At 40.2% G+C, this 18954-nt stretch overlaps 1 protein-coding gene across 1 annotated transcript; it reads left to right on the forward strand.

The window, feature by feature from the left end:
• The first annotated feature begins 6054 nt into the window (after positions 1-6054).
• Positions 6055-13261, forward strand: LOC115200081 (coxsackievirus and adenovirus receptor homolog). Its single transcript, XM_029762796.1, has 8 exons — positions 6055-6175; positions 6604-6695; positions 10169-10338; positions 10590-10791; positions 11117-11269; positions 11399-11521; positions 11603-11741; positions 11858-13261. The coding sequence occupies exons 2-8, from the start codon at positions 6614-6616 to the stop codon at positions 12105-12107; spliced, it is 1119 nt and encodes a 372-aa protein (XP_029618656.1). The 5' UTR covers positions 6055-6175; positions 6604-6613; the 3' UTR covers positions 12108-13261.
• The last annotated feature ends 5693 nt before the right edge of the window (positions 13262-18954 follow it).

Here is an 18954-nt window from a genome sequence, read left to right on the forward strand (position 1 = left end):
ATCAATCAACCCTGTACCCAACATCATCAGAGCCACAAATCACATCAATCCATCTTTAAACAGTGGAGACAGCCACATGAGAGTCTTTCTCCTGCAATTTTTCAAACATCCAAGTGCAATTTGTGAGATTGGTGAGGAGTGGAGGCTGTTGCAGGCCAGTCTCTGAAAGCCATGCAACATTACATCACGTAGGGACAGATGGAAATGTACTGGGGGGAGGGGCTGGTCCAACTCAAGGTGCCCCAACGTTAAAAATATTCTCACATGACCCTCCCCTTGTACTGTTTGCGTTTCCAACACCACAATAAATAGACTATGTCAAGCTCGACAACAGAAAATACATCCCTCCCTACCTAGTACTCAGTATTGAAGGCTTGGCTTGACAAGCTCCAAATGTCATTAAACTCTTTGGTGTTTTGTAACAGATGTCTCTTTCCATTCATCAATTGGCCGCTGCACAGTTTGGATTGAATGATTGATTTTATTTGTCAGTTAAAAAAATCCATACTGTATATACACAAATATTTTTTAAAGTGACTATGATTGCACAATAAAGTCAGCCACTACAGTTGAAGTCGGAAGTTTACATACACTTGGAGTCTTTAAATCTAATTTTTCAACCACTCCACAAATTTCTTGTTAACAAACTATAGTTTTGGCAAGTCGGTTTGGACATCTACTTTGTGCATGACACAAGTCATTTCTCCAACAATTGTTTACAGACAGATTATTTCACTTATAATTCACTGTATCACAATTCCAGTGGGTCAGAAGTCGAAGTTGACTGTGCCTTTAAACAGCTTGGAAAATTCCAGAAAACTATGTCATGGCTTTAGAAGCTTCTGATAGGCTAATTGACATAATTTGAGTCAATTGGAGGTGTATTTGTTGATGTATTTCAAGACCTACCTTCAAATTCAGTGTCTCTTTGCTTGACATCATGGGAAATCAAAATAAATCAGCCAAGACCTCAGAAAAGAAATTGTGGACCTCCACAAGTCTGGTTCATCCTTGGGAGCAATTTCCAAACGCCTGAAGGTACCACGTTCATCTGTACAAACAATAGTACGCAAGTATAAACACCATGGGACCATGCAGCCGTCATACCGCTCAGGAAGGAGACGCGTTCTGTCTCCTAGAGATGAACGTACTTTGGTGCGAAAAGTGCAAATCAATCCCAGAACAACAGCAAAGAACCTTGTGAAGATGCTGGAGGAAACAGGTACAAAGTATCTATATCCACAGTAAAACGAGTCATATATCGACATAACCTGACAGGCCGCTCAGCAAGGAAGAAGCCACTGCTTCAAAACCGTCATAAAAAAGCCAGACTACGGTATGCAACTGCACATGGGGATAAACATTGTACTTTTTGGAGAAATGTCCTCTGGTCTGATGAAACAAAAATAGAACTGTTTGGCCATAATGACCATCGTTATGTTTGAAGGAAAAAGGGTGATGCTTGCAAGCCAAAGAAATGGGCCAAAATTCACCCAACTTATTGTGGGAAGCTTGTGGAAGGCTACCCGAAACGTTTGACCCAAGTTAAACAATTTAAAGACAATGCTACCAAATACTAATTGAGTGTATGTAAACTTATGACCCACTGGGAATGTGATGAAAGAAATAGAACCTGAAATAAATCAATCTCTCTACTATTATTCTGACATTTCACATTCTTAAAATAAAGTGTGATCCTAACTGACCTAAGACTGGGACCTAAGATTGTCAGGAATTGTGAAAAACTGAGTTTAAGTGTATTTGGCTAAGGTGTATGTAAACTTCCGACTTCAACTGTAATTTCCATTGTGGTCCCTATTTTTTTAAAACATAAAATACAAACAGAATTACATAGATACAGTCATATTACAGTGATAGACACAAAAACATTTTCAATCTCCAGAGGAGTATCAGGGGGAGTTTAAGTAATATTCTTACAAGCTTGTTTGGCTGGTAGCTTATTCTTTAGATGTTTGGGGCTGCTGGTGAACCATGATGTGCAGACATAATCAAGTGACACTGGACTAGTGTCTTTAGGGTGTCTGCCAGAGTCTTTAGGGTGTCTACCGCTAGGTTTCTATCCAATTGGCAAAACATTTTCATGTGAATATTCTAAAATCTTAAAAAACTATATGCTATTTCAGAGTTTCCTTTAGGAAAATTTGGCACTGGACAACATGACATTGAAGATTTTATCAGTGTCCTTAAACCGGGACAGTTGTTGCTCAATATGCAATAATGTAACTAGAATGACATTGTAAACAACAGCCAACTTTCCGGGACATAGACATGTCTTATAAGAGTAGAAAGCTTAAATTCTTGTTAATCTAAATTTAGTGTAGTTTTGTTTGAAATTTTTACATTCAAATGTAGGAACTGGGTTCTACGGTTTGACCCCACTGCTGTCTCTGTTTCCACACCCACCCCGCCCGGCCATCTAGATGTGTGAAGGTTAGTGTATTTTCTGTAGGGATGCTAATTATCCATCATGTATGACATTCCTGGCAGTGTGCAAACTTCCATTTTTTATTACCATAGCATTTTTGTATGTTCTCTATAGTTATGTACTTGAAAATGTATAAATTGACCAATTTGGCACCTTTTAGCAAACTCCTGGCAGACTTGAAACAAAATATTGTGTAGTGATGTAATTTTTCACTGGATCAGTCTGAAACGTTGCACACACACTACTGCCATCTTGCGGACAACATCTAAATTACACATAGAATTATATCTCAATGTATGGCCTTTCTCTTGCGTTTCAGAGATGATGAAAAAATAAATAAAAGAAAACGTATGTTTTTTTGTTTTATATTATCTTTTACCAGATCTAATGTGTTATATTCTCCTACATTCATTTCACATTTCCGCAAACTTCAAAGTGTTTCCTTTCAAATGGTATCAAGAATATGCATATCCTTGCTTCTGGTCCTGAGCTACAGGCAGTTAGATGTGGGTATGTCATTTTAGATAGAAATTGGAAAAAAGTGTCTGATCCTTAAGAGATTTTAATTTACCGAACATTTTAGAAATTTAACAGACATCCATATGCATTTGGATCAAGCGTCACCAATAAATGAGGGATGTTGGCCAAATGAGCCACATTTACATGCCCTTAAAAACAGCCTAAAACAAAAACACTATTCCTTGTGTTTCGATGTGTAGCATATGCAAAACTGTATAGCCATTTTTTTTGGGGGGGGGGGTTAGGCTAATTTCCTAAAACAATAATTGTCCACTTGACGGTTCAGCTGTCAGAGATTAACATACTAAAGCTACCAGGGCATTGCATGCAAAGGCCTATAGCCTTAGGTGTCCAATGTATTTGTGCCACCCATTAATGAGAAACCTATGTCAAGTATAGACCATATTGTGCGCAATACAGGTTATAGAAAAGAGCAGAAGCGCGGAACTATCCATTTAGACCCCAGGCCTACCTACCTACCTACAGGTTATGGAATATTTGCTCTTTTAGTATTTCTCCAGTAGGTTTCCTCAAGGAGAAAGTATTCTATGTCAAAGATAATAAAACAAAAACACTATAGTAAGTTATACAGCAATCAATCAAATGTTCTTATTAAGCCCTTTTTACATCAGCAGATGTCACAAAGTGCGATATTTAAAAAAATAATTTATTTCACCTTTATTTAACCAGGTAGGCTAGTTGAGAACAAGTTCTCATTTACAACTGCGACCTGGCCAAGATAAAGCACAGCAGTTCGACACATACAACAACACAGAGTTACACATGGAATAAACAAACATACAGTCAATAATACACTAGAAAAAAGACAAATCTGTATACAGTGAGTGCAAATGAGGTAAGATAAGGGAGGTAAGGCAATAAATAGGCCATGGTGGCGAAGAAATTACAATATAGCAATTAGACACTGGAATGGTAGATGTGCAGACAATTTTTTTTTAAGATATATAAAAAAGATATTAGAAACCCAGCCTAAAACCGCAAACATCAAGCAATGCAGATGTAGAAGCACTGTGGCTAGGAAAAACTCCCTAGAAAGGCAGGAACCTAGGAAGAAACCTAAAGAGGAACCAGGCTCTGAGGGATGGCGAGGTCCTCTTCTGGCTGTGCCGGGTGGAGATTATAAGAGTACATGGCCATTTAAGGCCAGATTGTTCTTCAAGATGTTGAAAAGTTCATAGATGACCAGCAGGGTCATATAATATTCAATGCGAGACAGCTGGTGTAGAGAGAGAGAGTCGAAAACAGCAGGTCCGGGACAAGGTAGCACGTCCGGTGAACAAGTCAGGGTTCCCTAGCTGCAGGCAGACCAGTTGAAACTGGAGCAACAGCACGACCAGGTGGACTGGGGATAGCCAGGAGTCATCAGGCCAGATAGTCCAGAGGCATGATCCTAGGGCTCAGGTCCTCCGGGATGGGAGGGAGAGAGAATTAGAGGGAGCATACTTAAATTCACACAGGACACCAGATAAGACAGGAGAATTACACCAGATATATTAGACTGACCCTAGCCCCCCGGCACATAGACTATTGCAGCATAGATACTGGAGACTGAGGCGGGTGGGTCAGAGGACACTGTGGCCCCGTCCGGCGATACCCCCGGACAGAGCCAACCAGGCAGGATATAACCCCACGTACTTTGCCAAAGCACAGCCCCCACACAACTAGAGGGATATCAACAGACCACCAAGTTACTAGCCTGAGACAAGGCTGAGTATAGCCCACAAAGATCTCCTCCACCGCACGAGCCCGAAGGGGCGCAAAACCAGACAGGAAGATCACGTCTGTGACTCAACCCACTCAAGTGACGCACCCCTCCTAGGGACGGCATGGAAGAGCACTAGTAATGTCCGCAAAAACACTACAGTAAGTACTATAGTATACTACAGTCTGCAAAAACACTGCAGTTTAACTACAGAATACTACAATCCACAAAAAACACTACATTAATTTCTATAGTATATACTACAGTATACTACAGTAAATACTAAACACTACAGTGAATACTACAGTGAAGTCCGCAAAAACACTACAGTGAATATTATAGTATTTATACCATAATATACTATAGTTTTTTTTCATGTGGCTTGCCAGACAACCTTCATTTACATACATTTTGGTCATTTAGCAGACCCTCTTATCCAGAGTGACTTACAGTAGTGAATGCATACATTTCAAACATTTTTTTTTCTGTACTGGCCCCCTGTGGGAATTGAACCCACAATCCTGGCATTGCAAACACCATGCTCTACCAACTGAGCTACAGGGAAATTAAAATGTAATTAACTATGGTACAGTATATTGATATATTAAATATTTCCACAAATCTTGATCAGTCTGTAATTGTTGTAGCTTTGTGGTATTGTATGTTGTATGTTGAGGTTCTGTGAAAAGGCCTGGGGTGTATTCATTACAGAAACCGTTAATCGTTTAATAACCAAACGGAAGTGTTTTTATTGGACAAATTCAGGTAGGTTCCACCCCATTTCACTCTGTTTGCTTCCGTTTAAGAAATGTTTTGCAACACAATCGGTGTAATGAATAGACCCCTGTAGTTTCATAAGAGTGCTAAGGAGGTGAGGCAGCTATCAGTTTGGTAATCATTAATCTCACCAAAGACATACGCCACACACAGCAGTTTCCAGTATAAGAGCCAAAACATATATTTTTATTTTCATGCTCAATTTCCCAGCACAATATATTACTGAGAGAATTAAAACAAAAATTCTAGTCATGCAATAATTATTAACAATGCAAATGCATCTACATTTAAAGACATATTTTATCAGATCAGAAGTAGAGACAATATTTGAAGCCATGTTGTTGTTAGTGTTTTGCTTATTATAGCCAACATTTGCTAATCATAGAAAGTACAATGTTTAAATTATCCTAAGACAATAGAAGGACTGCATGTAATTGAAAAGGGGGTGGCCTGAGCTTCGTACTCATTACTCCGATTCTGTTGCAAAATGTTTCTTAAACAGAAGCAAATGGAACAAAACGGGGGAGGGACCTACCTGAATTGGTCCAATAGAAACTCTCATTTTAGTTGCTGTTTGGCTAATGATTACACCTGTTTCAGAGTTTCAGGTGAGAGCAACTGAAGAGAAGGCAAGCAAAAGTTTTGTTCTGGTTCACTCTGTCAGGCCCCTTGGAAACTACATTATCTTTGGAATATTGCTGTGCAGAAAGGTAATTTGGATTAATTCATTATGTGATTGTTGTATTAAATACTGCTTGGGAATATTATGAATATGTGCTGATGTACTCGAGAGTTTAAAGTACAAATTCCTGACTCACTCAGCAACAGCCATTAAGTTGGAGAGGATACAAAAGGTAAGTTTCGTTGAGGATCGGTCTATTCTATCCTCTAGCCCTGGACAGAACAGGTTTATATATTTCAATTCTGTACAGGGTTGTCTATACCCCTCGGAAAGCGTGAGTATGTTGTTAAGGGAAAACAAGTGTCCCATTATCATTATCATTGTAGTGCATGATAAAGACTACCTGTTTGCTGAGTAATGTTTCCTAGAAACTAGATTAAAATCACAATGAGGAAGTACACATTCAAATGACTCAGGTAGTCATTGTAATCATATTTCTCTTGATGTGCCATACAGGTTTACCAACATGGTCGCTTTGGGAAAGTGCCTTACATGCTCAAGACTACAGTTAGCTATGATGTTTGTGATAACAGTTAATCTGACTACAGGTGAGTAATGCAATGTTTCCTAACCTAGTCGCCCTATGACATCCACTATTTTGGGCCCTTCTAAGCCCACGCTGCACCAGACAAAGTCCACTTTTAAACTGATTCATTTCTAGGTTCATTTCCATTTATCTTTGTCAGGGGATATAAACTGTGCCTGTGTGACAGCCATTGACTATATGCACATACTTACACAAGAGGTTTATGTCACCTGATGTAGCCGGGTGGAGCCCAGACAGTGTCCCAGGCCAGGGCATAACAACGTCCGTCTCTGACCCATTAGCTGGTGTCTGTCCTACATGTTCGATATATCACATTAAACTTATATGAACTGCGTAACAGATGTCCAACAATTGGGGGTATTCACTAGGAATCAAACAGAACCAAATGGAAGCAAACGAAACGGGGAGGGACCTACCTGAATTTGTCTAATAGAAACACATTTTGTATGGTTTGGAATAATGATTACACCCCTGTTGTGGAAGTGAAACTACAGTACCTTCAAAAAGTATTCATACCCCTTAACTTATTCCACATTTTGTTGTATTAGAGCCTGAATTTATGAAATATACACTGCTCAAAAAAATAAAGGGAACACTAAAATAACACATCGTAGATCTGAATGAATGAAATAATCTTATTAAATGCTTTTTTCTTTACATAGTTGAATGTGCTGACAACAAAATCACACACAAATAATCAATGGAAATCCAATTTATCAACCCATGGAGGTCTGGATTTGGAGTCACACTCAAAATTAAAGTGGAAAAACACACTACAGGCTGATCCAACTTTGATGTAATGTCCTTAAAGCAAGTCAAAATGAGGCTCAGTAGTGTGTGTGGCCTCCACGTGCCTGTATGACCTCCCTACAACGCCTGGGCATGCTCCTGATGAGGTGGCGGATGGTCTCCTGAGGGATCTCCTCCCAGACCTGGACTAAAGCATCCGCCAACTCCTGGACAGTCTGTGGTGCAACGTGGCGTTGGTGGATGGAGCGAGACATGATGTCCCAGATGTGCTCAATTGGATTCAGGTCTGGGGAACGGGCGGGCCAGTCCATAGCATCAATGCCTTCCTCTTGCAGGAACTGTTGACACACTCCAGCCACATGAGGTCTAGCATTGTCTTGCATTAGGAGGAACCCAGGGCCAACCGCACCAGTATATGGTCTCACAAGGGGTCTGAGGATCTCATCTCGGTACCTAATGGCAGTCAGGCTACCTCTGGCGAGCACATGGAGGGCTGTGCGGCCCCCCAAAGAAACGCCACCCCACACCATGACTGACCCACCGCCAAACCGGTCATGCTGGAGGATGTTGCAGGCAGCAGAACGTTCTCCAAGGCGTCTCCAGACTCTGTCACGTCTGTCACGTGCTCAGTGTGAACCTGCTTTCATCTGTGAAGAGCACAGGGCGCCAGTGGCGAATTTGCCAATCTTGGTGTTCTCTGGCAAATGCCAAACGTCCTGCACGGTGTTGGGCTGTAAGCACAACCCCCACCTGTGGACGTCGGGCCCTCATACCACCCTCATGGAGTCTGTTTCTGACCGTTTGAGCAGACACATGCACATTTGTGGTCTGCTGGAGGTCATTTTGCAGGGCTCTGGCAGTGCTCCTCCTGCTCCTCCTTGCACAAAGGCGGAGGTAGCGGTCCTGCTGCTGGGTTGTTGCCCTCCTATGGCCTCCTCCACGTCTCCTGATGTACTGGCCTGTCTCCTGGTAGTGCCTCCATGCTCTGGACACTATGCTGACAGACACAGCAAACCTTCTTGCCAAAGCTCACATTGATGTGCCATCCTGGATGAGCTGCACTACCTGAGCCACTTGTGTGGGGTTGTAGACTCCGTCTCATGCTACCACTAGAATGAAAGCACCGCCAGCATTCAAAAGTGACCAAAACATCAGCCAGGAAGCATAGGAACTGAGAAGTGATCTGTGGTCACCACCTGCAGAACCACTCCTTTATTGGGGGTGTCTTGCTAATTGCCTATAATTTCCACTTGTTGTCTATTCCATTTGCACAACAGCATGTGAAATTTATTGTCAATTAGTGTTGCTTCCTAAGTGGACAGTTTGATTTCACAGAAGTATAATTGACTTGGAGTTACATTGTTGTTTAAGTGTTCCCTTTATTTTTTTGAGCAGTATATTTGTTTTCTCACCTATCTACACACAATACCCCATAATGGCAAAGTAAAAACATGTTTTTAGAAATGTTTGCACATTTTATGAAATGTAGATATTCACACCCCAGAGTCAATACTTTGTAGAAGCACATTTGGCAGAGATTACAGCTGTGAGTCTTTCTGGGTAAGTCTTTAAGAGCTTTCCACAACTGGATTGTGCAACATTTCCTCATTTACTCTTTCAAAATTCTTCAAGCTCTGTCAAATTGGTTGTTGATCATTGCTAGACAACAATTTTCAGGTCTTGCCATAGATTTTCAAGTAGATTTAAGTCAAAACTGTAACTCAGCCACTCAGGAACATTCACCGTCTTCTTGGTAAGCAACTCCGTGTTGTATTGGATTTGCCCCAAAATAAGACTTTGAAATTCAGGACAAAAAGTTATTTGCTTTTCCAAATTTTTTGCGGTATTACTTTAGAGCCTTGTTGCAAAAAGGATGCATGTTCTGAAATATTTGTTATTCTGTACAGCCTTCCTTCTTTTCACTCTGTCAATTAGGTTAGTATTGTGTAGTAACTACAATGTTGTTGATCCATCCTCAGTTTTCTCCTATCACAGCTGTTTTAAAGTCACCATTGGCCTCATGGTGAAATCCCTGAGTGGTTTCTTGCTCACCGGCAACTGAGTTAGGAAGGACACCTGTATCTTTGTAGTGACTGCGTGTATTGATACACCATCCAAAGTGTAATTAATAACTTCACCATGCTCAAAGGGATATTCAAAGTCTGCTTTTTTACATTTTTACCCATCTTCCAATAGGTGCCCTTCTTTGCGAGGCATTGGAAAATCTCTCCGGTCTTTGTGGTTGAATCCGTGTTTGAAATTCACTGCTTGACTGAGGGACCTTAGAGATACATTGTATGTGTTGGGTATAGAGATGAGGTAGTCATTCAAAAATCATGTTAAACACTTATTGTACACAGAGTGAGTCCATGCAACTTATGTGACTATTATTGTACTCCTGAACTTATTTAGGCTTGCCATAACAGGGTTGAATACTTATTAACTCAAGACATTTCAATTTTATATTTTTATTAATTTGTAAAAAATCTGAAAAATGTAATTACACTTTGACATTATGGGGTATTTATTGTGTGTTGGCCAGTGACAAACATCTAAATGTAATCCATTTTAAATTCAGGCTGTAACTGAAGACATTGTACAGTATGTTGTATCAGTCACAGGATGTTGTTAGAACACAATGCTGTTAATGCAGGAACTTGTCACTTTAGTCTGAAACTTGTCTAAGTTTCAACCCTGAATGTGTGTTTTTCTCTAAACCCTAAGATGTCACAGTGGCTATGCAGATAACATCCACAGGGTCTCAGACCATTCAAAGAGCCCAGGGGGAGACAGTCATGCTGGGGTGCACATACACCCCTGCCCCCTCTGACACAGGAGATCTGGACATTGAGTGGTTGAGTGTCCATCCAGACATGACCCAGAAAGACCAGCTGGTGAGACTAAAGAGCAGGAGACCGAGGGGGTCTTGTTATGGATAATTTAAGGGGAGGGTTTGGAGATGCAACGTGTCGTGAAACGAATATGTTAGTCTTAACATCCACTCATACCATTTATGTCAGACTAGTCTTGGAGATTTTGTTTAGCTACAGGCTATCTTATCCTCATTGTTGCAGTAAAAAAACCTGTTCTTAACATTTGTTCTCAAGACTTGTTTTTGTCATTGAAGCAAATCTCTACCTCTCAGGTCATATCTTATACAGGAGGGCAGAAATTGCATTACGGGGACCCCGGCTTGTCTAAGAGGATGGACTTCACAGGAGACCCTGCATTGGGAGACGCATCCGTCTCCATCTCTGCAGTGAAAGCCTCAGACACAGCCACCTACCAGTGCAAAGTCAAGAAGGCGCCGGGTGTCGACATGCGAAAAGTCACTCTGGTAGTGATGGGTGAGGAATGCCGCCCCTCCCAGACTGGTTTCTGTTTTACCAGTTTCATCATTCCACTGTCCTCGGTTTTTAAATCTGCTTTATCACTGAAAAGGAATTTGAACACCCTGGTGCTCCTTTTGTTCTTATCAATATACACATTTTGTTGTAGTGGAAATGCACTTAGAAGGAATCAACACATTTACACAATGGCCCATTTTGTCATTGGTCGCAGAGATGCATATGTTAAGAAAAACAAAGGAAATGGTATTCACTTGTACTGTATACTTACTCTACACACTCTTTATGAAGTTGTTTTCCTGAGACAGTTTTACCTCTTCACCAGTCCCTCCATCAGTGCCTAAGTGCTGGGTTGAAGGCGGTGAAGAGAAGGGAGCCGATGTCTCCCTCCGATGCAAGTCATCCGTGGGATCCACCCCCCTTAACTATGTCTGGACCAGAGAGAGTGGAGGGGCCATCCCGCCCACAGCAACACAAAGTAGGAAACAGGAACTAAAGTCTCTAGATAAGACATGGCACACATAACCATAGGTCTACTGTACCTGTTGATATACTGAGGTGAGATGTGGTTTGTAGCTGGCAGTGATTGTCTTTGTGTTCCATTTAGACTCTCAGACTGGAGAGCTGATGATAAGAAATCACTCAGAGAGCTACATGGGAAATTATCTGTGTGTGGTGTCGAATCCTGTGGGCAAAGAGCAGTGTAAATACACCCTGCACGCATACAACCGTAAGTTTAATTGGGAGAAAGAAAGTGAGGAACGGTGCATATGTGTGAACCTGTCTCTGAATATCATGACTTCCTTTTTAGCTCCCAACAAAGCAGGGATCATAGCGGCTGCTGTGATTGGTGCACTGCTACTGTTGCTCCTCCTCCTGCTTCTTATCTGGCTTCTGGTCTGCTGCTGCCACAAGCGTCGCTATGAGAAGGAGGTTGCCCATGAAATCAGGTATGAAATATGACATTCCATACCTTCCAAGAATTACATGCAGCAGACAAACTGTAAAATATGTTTAACTCCTACCGTTCTGTGCCACTCTTCCATGGCCTGGCCCTGCCCAACAGGGAGGATGCCCCAGCCCCAGAGAGCCGACCCAGCAGCAGGAACTCCAGCTTCCGCTCGGCCCTAGGCTTCCGCTCCCCCCCTGGGGCAGCCTATAGCTCAGTGAGAAAAGGTCAGCCCAAGAGGACAGAGTCAGACAATAGGAGCTTCTACACCAACAGTAGCATAGGCATGCCTGCCCCCAGCAAGCAGAAAGCTCCTCATTTGCCACCTGTGCTGAAATATGACAGCAGTAATGGTTACCCTGTGTAACAATGTTTTGGGTTGGGGTAAGGATAAGCATGAAACCTGCTATTTTTTTAACTGTCAGTTTTGAGGATATTTTGCCAACCTTCAGTATAAACAGCTATATCACATGCAGGCCCGGCATTACAGGATATGTATAATCTCATTCCCATGCTACTTCCACCCTGTACTTTGTGCAACAGCCTGAGTACTCTTGGAGAAATAGTGCAATGGATAATGTTTTAGTCACGTGAAGCTCAATTGAGGATTTTGCCAATGAGAATGAGTGAGAAAGAGAGATTATATTTAAAGTGTATGTCAGATGCAGTGGTGTAAAAATACTACTTAAGTTGTTTTTTGGGATATCTGTACTTTACTATTTATATTTTTGACTACTTTTACTTCACTATATTCCTAAAGAAAATAATGTACTTCTTACTCCATACATTTTCCGACACCCAAAAGTACTTGTTACATTTTGAATGCTTAGCAGGACATAAATTGTCTAATTCACACACTTATCAAGAGAACGTCCTTGGTCATCCCTACTGCCTCTGATCTGGTGGATTCACTAAGCACATGCTTCATTGGTAAATTATATCATAGTGTTGGAGCATACCCCTGGCTAAAGTTTGCTTAATATAAGAATTTTACTTTTGATACTTAAGAATATTTGAGCAATTACATTTACTTTTGATACTTAAGCAAATATTTTTAGACTTTTACTCAAGTAGTATTTTACTGGGTGACTTTTACTTGAGTCATTTTCTATTAAGGTATCTTCACTTTTACTCAATTGGGTATTTTTTCCACCACTGGTCAGATGTATATTTTTTTATTCTATGTACGACTTATTTTGTCTAACAGACAAGTAACCAAAATGTTTGTCATCTTTTCTATAAGTTTTCAATTAAAATATATTTTTTTACTAATCATTTTTTAAATCAAGCACGTGATTCTGAATCAGTTGTATCCTGTACATTTGTGTCACCAAACGAAAAAGCTAATGACCCCACCCTCAATACACCAGGCCAATGATTGTTAATACGGAATGACATTGTGTGCCAGTCAGATATGTGATTTAAGATATTGATTTTGATATAAAACTTGTTAATGACTGATTTCATACTGACTGGCCTCAGAAGCCAGACAGTTCAAAGAATAAAAGCTTGAAGAAAGTCTATGATCAAAGGATTTTTTAAAATCTTAGCACACAGAACATGAAGGTGAGCCAAACGCAGGTTGCCCCCTTTATCACATGCCATAGCTCCAGGAAGGATATTTGCATGGGAACTGGACCCTGAGGTTTTGTTCAGTATCTGTGGTTTGGCAACATGTCATTCTGCAATACATCTGGTTTAGTAATTCCACCGGATATACACAGAGCAAATTGGCCAGTGTTACCTAGTGTTGATTCAGGAGTTAAATTAACACTCGGTGTAAAATAACCCCAGTGTTGTTGTTAATATGGCTTGAATCCTGTTAGCAGGATCGATATGACAACAGCCAGTGAAAGTGCAGGGCGCCAAATTCAAAACAACAAAAATCTCATAATTAAAATTCCTCAAACATACAAGTATAATACACAATTTTAAAGCTTTACTTCTTGTTAATCCAGCCACAGTGTCTGATTTCAAAAAGGCTTTATGGCGAAAGCAAACCATATGATTGTTAGGTCAGCGCCTATACACAAAAAAACACAGCCATTTTCCAGCCAAAGAGAGGAGTCACAAAAAGCAGAAATGGAGAGAAAATTAATCACTAACCTTTGATCTTCATCAGATGACACTCATATGACTTCATGTTACACAATACATGTATGTTTTGTTCGATAAAGTTCATATTTATATCCAAAAATCTCAGTTTACATTGGCGCGTTACGTTCAGTAATGTTTTGCTTCCAAAACATCCGGTGATTTTGCAGAGCCACATCAATTTACAGAAATACTCATAAATGTTGATGAAAATACAAGTGTTATGCATAGGAATATAGATACACTTCTCCTTAATGCAACCGCTGTGTCAGATTTCAAAAAAGCTTTAGCGAAAAAGCACACCATGCAATAATCTGAGTACGGCGCTCAGACACAAAAACATGCCATACAATATATCCGCCATGTTGGAGTCAACAATAGTCAGAAATTGCATTATAAATATTCACTTACCTTTGATCTTCAACAGAATGCACTCCCAGGATTCCCAGATCAACAATAAATGTTTGTTTTGTTCGATAAAGTCCATCCTTTATGTCCAAATAGCTCCTTTTTGTTCGCGCCTTCAGTTCACAAATCCAAATTCACAATGCGCAGGTCAGACGAAAACTAAAAAAATCCCAATACAGTTCATAGAAACATGTCAAACGATGTATAGAATCAATCTTTAGGATGTTTTTATCGTAAATCTGTAATAAAGTTTCAACTGGAGAAATCCTTTGTCTTCAGAAATGCAATGGAACTGAGCTACCTCTCACGTGAGCGCCCATGGCTGAGGCTCATGCCCTGCTGGCAGTCATCTGACTCCAGGAGCTCCTATTCATCCCCACTTCACAGTAGAAGCCTCAAACAAGGTTCTAAAGACTTGACATCTAGTGGAAGCCTTAGGAAGTGCAAAATTACCCCACAGACACTGTAGTTTGGATAGGCAATCACTAGAAAAACTACAAACCACTTCTGTTTGGATTTTTTCTCAGGTTTTTGCCTGCCATATGAGTTCTGTTATACTCACAGACATCATTCAAACAGTTTTAGAAACTGCAGAGTGTTTTCTATTCAAATCTACTAATAATATGCATATCTTAGTTTCTGGGCGTGAGTAGCAGGCAGTTTACTCTGGGCACGTCAGTCATCCAAGCTACTCAATACTGCCACCATCCATAAGAAGTTAATAGCCAGTGTTGAGTGTGATTGTGTCAGTTTTACTTTGTGGATAGTAAAATATTCCCATCAAAACCACGGCCATCGTTATCAGATTTCCCAGCATGCTCTACGGCAAAAAAAAATTTAGGATTGTTTTTCATATCTGTGCTTGTGCATTTACATTGATTGTGTAGCATAAGATTAATCAATCAAAGATAAATAACATTTTTCTAAACTAAACTATTCCAGTCCAATGTTCCTAACCCTGACAGTCATTCTGAATGCATGTTGCAGGTGAATAAAAATTCCAAATGTTGGATTCCCTAACTCAGGCTGTCTTCCAATAGCAATTACACATCACTTTGCAAGCCAGCATAATTTGACTTGTAGGCCTGATGTGGCCTGTAAACCAGGAGGTTCCTAACACCACTGTTATAAGGTAAAACTTGGCCATCAAAGTAAGGTCTTATGATATTTAATTTATTGTCCTAAAAAGTTTAATTTTAATAACATTCGCCTCCAGTAGGAACTCACTTGGCGAGGACTGAAAATGAACAAATTCAACAACCATGTCTCTGTCACTAACAAATACAGGCATGGGTGGTAACTCTACAATTAATTTGAAAAGGCAAGGAACACTGGCAAATTATATTGGAGGTGTGGCCTAGTGGGGTCATGGCTTTCAATTGTTTTTGGCCATCTGTGAGTTGAAGTTTTTCAGCCTACCAGTTTAAGTGGTCATATTAATTAGAGAACGGGTCAGAATATAGGGATCAATGAAAGAAAGTAATCTATGCATATTCGTCTCTGTTTCATCACCAAGTGGTGCATTTAAAAATAGTCTGATCTGGTAGATTATTTAGGACATTTTTAGTTAGGAAAGTATTTCTGAATCATATAAAAACAAGGTTGGAGAGCCTTTACGCACAAAATATATTGATGACTCAAAAATAGTGGTTTAATTCATGCTGAAAGTTGCCATATTCAAGATCAATGCATGAAATATTGGAACGTGGAAAAAGTGTACAATAAGGGTGAAACAATAGTCCTATAAATCTACCCTAATTCTTACTAATCACAGAACGGTATGACAATGGTCCTGTCGTGGTGAACCGTGCACCAGGCTCCAGGTTTAACCTGCTACGTGTGGTCTGAGTTCCATAATGACTCAAATAGGCTTCATGTCACAAATTATTGCACAACGTTAGCCTAATATGATACACAGACGTGACAGAGGAAAGAAAGGTAGACGGAATGGAATGATGCAAAATGTAAGATACAAATTGAAGGAAACTAACACAAAAAAATACCAGTTCTAAACGTATGTGGGTATTACTGACGGTGGCTCCCCATAGTGGTTAATATTTAAGATGACACAAATTGTAAAGTAAAACTAAGAAAAGCCTGGCTCTCCAAATTTCATCCGTGCAAATTATGAGGGCATACATTAAAAATTCTGAATAAAGGCACAGCTATTTATAGCCTACTTCACTTGGGAAAAGGGACTGCAATACATGTCATGTTTATATGATTTTCAGTTTGCTTCATATGACTGGTTTCACATTCGTCTCCAGGGGAAAAAAAATAATCTAAAACAATTGCGTATTTATGTGTATTTACAATCGCCTTCTCTTATCAACAGCTCTCAATGTATACATTGCAGTGCATGGAGATTCAATTGGAAAAAATAAAGTAGATGCTTGTCCCACTTGGAACTGGTAGGTTCGCTAGACCTTATTCATGGTTTCCTTTCCAGCACAGGAAAAAAAAAAAAAAAAAAGTATGAAAAAATGTATGAAATTGTATGAAATGTAAGTCGCTCTGGATAAGAGTGTCTGCTAAATGACGTAAATGTAAATGTAAATGCATATAAAGGTGGTGGAATTATTAGGGAATCAAGTCAAGGTCAGACTATAGTGTATCTATAGACACCTTTGCCACATCATTTCTTTGATCTCCCCCCAAATGAATAGCGGGTGAATTGCAGGGAAGAATACGCGTAGAGAGAAAAGTGCATAAAAGAGAATTCCGTTTAATTTACCAGCACTTAACTCGAGTCGGAATGCCCCCCCCCAATGAGCACATATCTTCACCCCAGGCCTATGGAAATGCACTGCCACCACTGCCTTTTACCATTGCCACCAATTCAAATAGTATTGTGAATAGAGTTCGATGCTTCTCTATAAATTCCAGTCAGGCATCTGAAATCAAAGGTTCTGTGCTTCAACTTCATGCCTTTCTCAGTCAATATCTTCAGGCTACTTCTTAAAGCCAACCTTTGAAAACAAATATTTTTTCATCTTCAATGCTAAGATATTGAATTGTTTCAAGTTGTAGTAAAAGAATGAAGAGAAAACATCAGATGCAAAGGGATCCTTGTCTGAAGTAAAGTTACAAAATAACCACATTCAATGGTGTAGGTGCTTACCTCAGCCTTGTAGACTTTGAAATGTTTTCCAGTTGATTTTAGATTTGTAAATTTCCTCCACAAAGAAAAGGAAGTCCTGGCTGTGTCACTCTGATTCAAAAACCCTGGTAAATGTCTGAGTTAAAAATGTAAGAATCTGAAAGTACATGTTATGCCATAATAAAAAGGCTTGCAAAATATGGTATTTGAAACATTGAGCACTAATTTCACCTCAACCTTGAACACTTCAACATCACAGAATTTTAATATACAGTTGAAGTCGGAAGTTTACATTCACCTTAGCCAAATACATTTAAACTCAGCTTTTCACAATTCCTGACATTTAATCCTAGTAAAAATTCCATGTCTTAGGTCAGTTAGGATCACCACTTTATTTTAAGAATGTGAAATGTCAAGAGAATGATTTATTTCAGCTTTTATTTCTCTTCATTACATTCCCAGTGAGTCAGAAGTTTACATACACTCAATTAGTATTTGGTAGCATTGCCTTTAAATTGTTTAACTTGGGTCAAACGTTTTGGGAAGCTTGTGGAAGGCTACCCACAATAAGTTGGGTGAATTTTGGCCCATTCCTCCTGACAGAGCTGGTGGAACAGAGTCAGGTTTGTAGGCCTCCTTGCTCGTACACAAAGTTTCTATAGGATTGCGGTCAGGGCTTTGTGATGGCCACTCCAATACCTTGACTTTGTTGTCCTTAAGCCATTTTGTCACAACTTTGGAAGTATGCTTGGGGTCATTGTCCATTTGGAAGACCCATTTGCGACCAAGCTTTAACTTCCTGACTGATGTCTTGAGATGTTGCTTCAATATATCCACATCATTTTCCTACCTCATGATGCCATCTATTTTGTGAAGTGCACTAGTCCCTCCTGCAGCAAAGCACCCCCACAACATGATGCTGCCACCGCGGTGCTTCACAGTTGGGATGGTGTTCTTCGGCTTGCAAGCCTCCCCCTTTTTCCTCCAAACATAATGATGGTCACTGTGGCCAAACAGTTTTATTTTTGTTTCATCAGACCAGAGGACATTTCTCCAAAAAGTACAATCTTTATCCCCATGTGCAGTTGCAAACCGTAGTCTGGCTTTTTAATGACGGTTTTGGAGCAGTGGCTTCTTCCTTGCGGAGCGGCCTTTCAGGTTATGTTGATATAGAACTCATTTTACTGTGGATATAGAAACTTTTGTACCTGTTTCTTCCAGCATCTTCTCAAGGTCCTTTGCTGTTGTTCTGGGATTGATTTGCACTTTTCGCACCAAAGTATGTTCATCTCTAGGAGACAGAACGCGTCTCCTTCCTGAGCGGTATGACGGCTGCGTGTTCCCATGGTGTTTATACTTGCGTACTATTGTTTGTACAGATGAATGTGGTACCTTCAGGCATTTGGAAATTGCTCCCAAGGATGAACCAGACTTGTGGAGGTCCACAATTTTTTTTCTGAGGTCTTGGCTGATTTCCCCATGATGTCAAGCAAAGAGGCACTGACTTTGAAGTTAGATCCACAGGTACACCGCCAATTGACTCAAATGATGTCAATTAGCCTAACAATTAGCCTAACAGAGTCCCGTGTGGCTCAGTTGGTAGCGCATGGTG

This window comes from Salmo trutta, chromosome 9, assembly GCF_901001165.1.
Source record: "Salmo trutta chromosome 9, fSalTru1.1, whole genome shotgun sequence".
Lineage (NCBI taxonomy): Eukaryota > Metazoa > Chordata > Actinopteri > Salmoniformes > Salmonidae > Salmo > Salmo trutta.

What these genes read in the sequence shown, in the direction of transcription:
- LOC115200081 (XM_029762796.1), top strand. Translation starts at nt 6,614, where the DNA reads ATGGTCGCTTTGGGAAAGTGCCTTACATGCTCAAGACTACAGTTAGCT. An exon ending in AACAGTTAATCTGACTACAG is followed by an intron (nt 6,696 to 10,168) that starts GTGAGTAATGCA and finishes CTAAACCCTAAG; the next exon opens with ATGTCACAGTGGCTATGCAG. An exon ending in TGACCCAGAAAGACCAGCTG is followed by an intron (nt 10,339 to 10,589) that starts GTGAGACTAAAG and finishes TCTACCTCTCAG; the next exon opens with GTCATATCTTATACAGGAGG.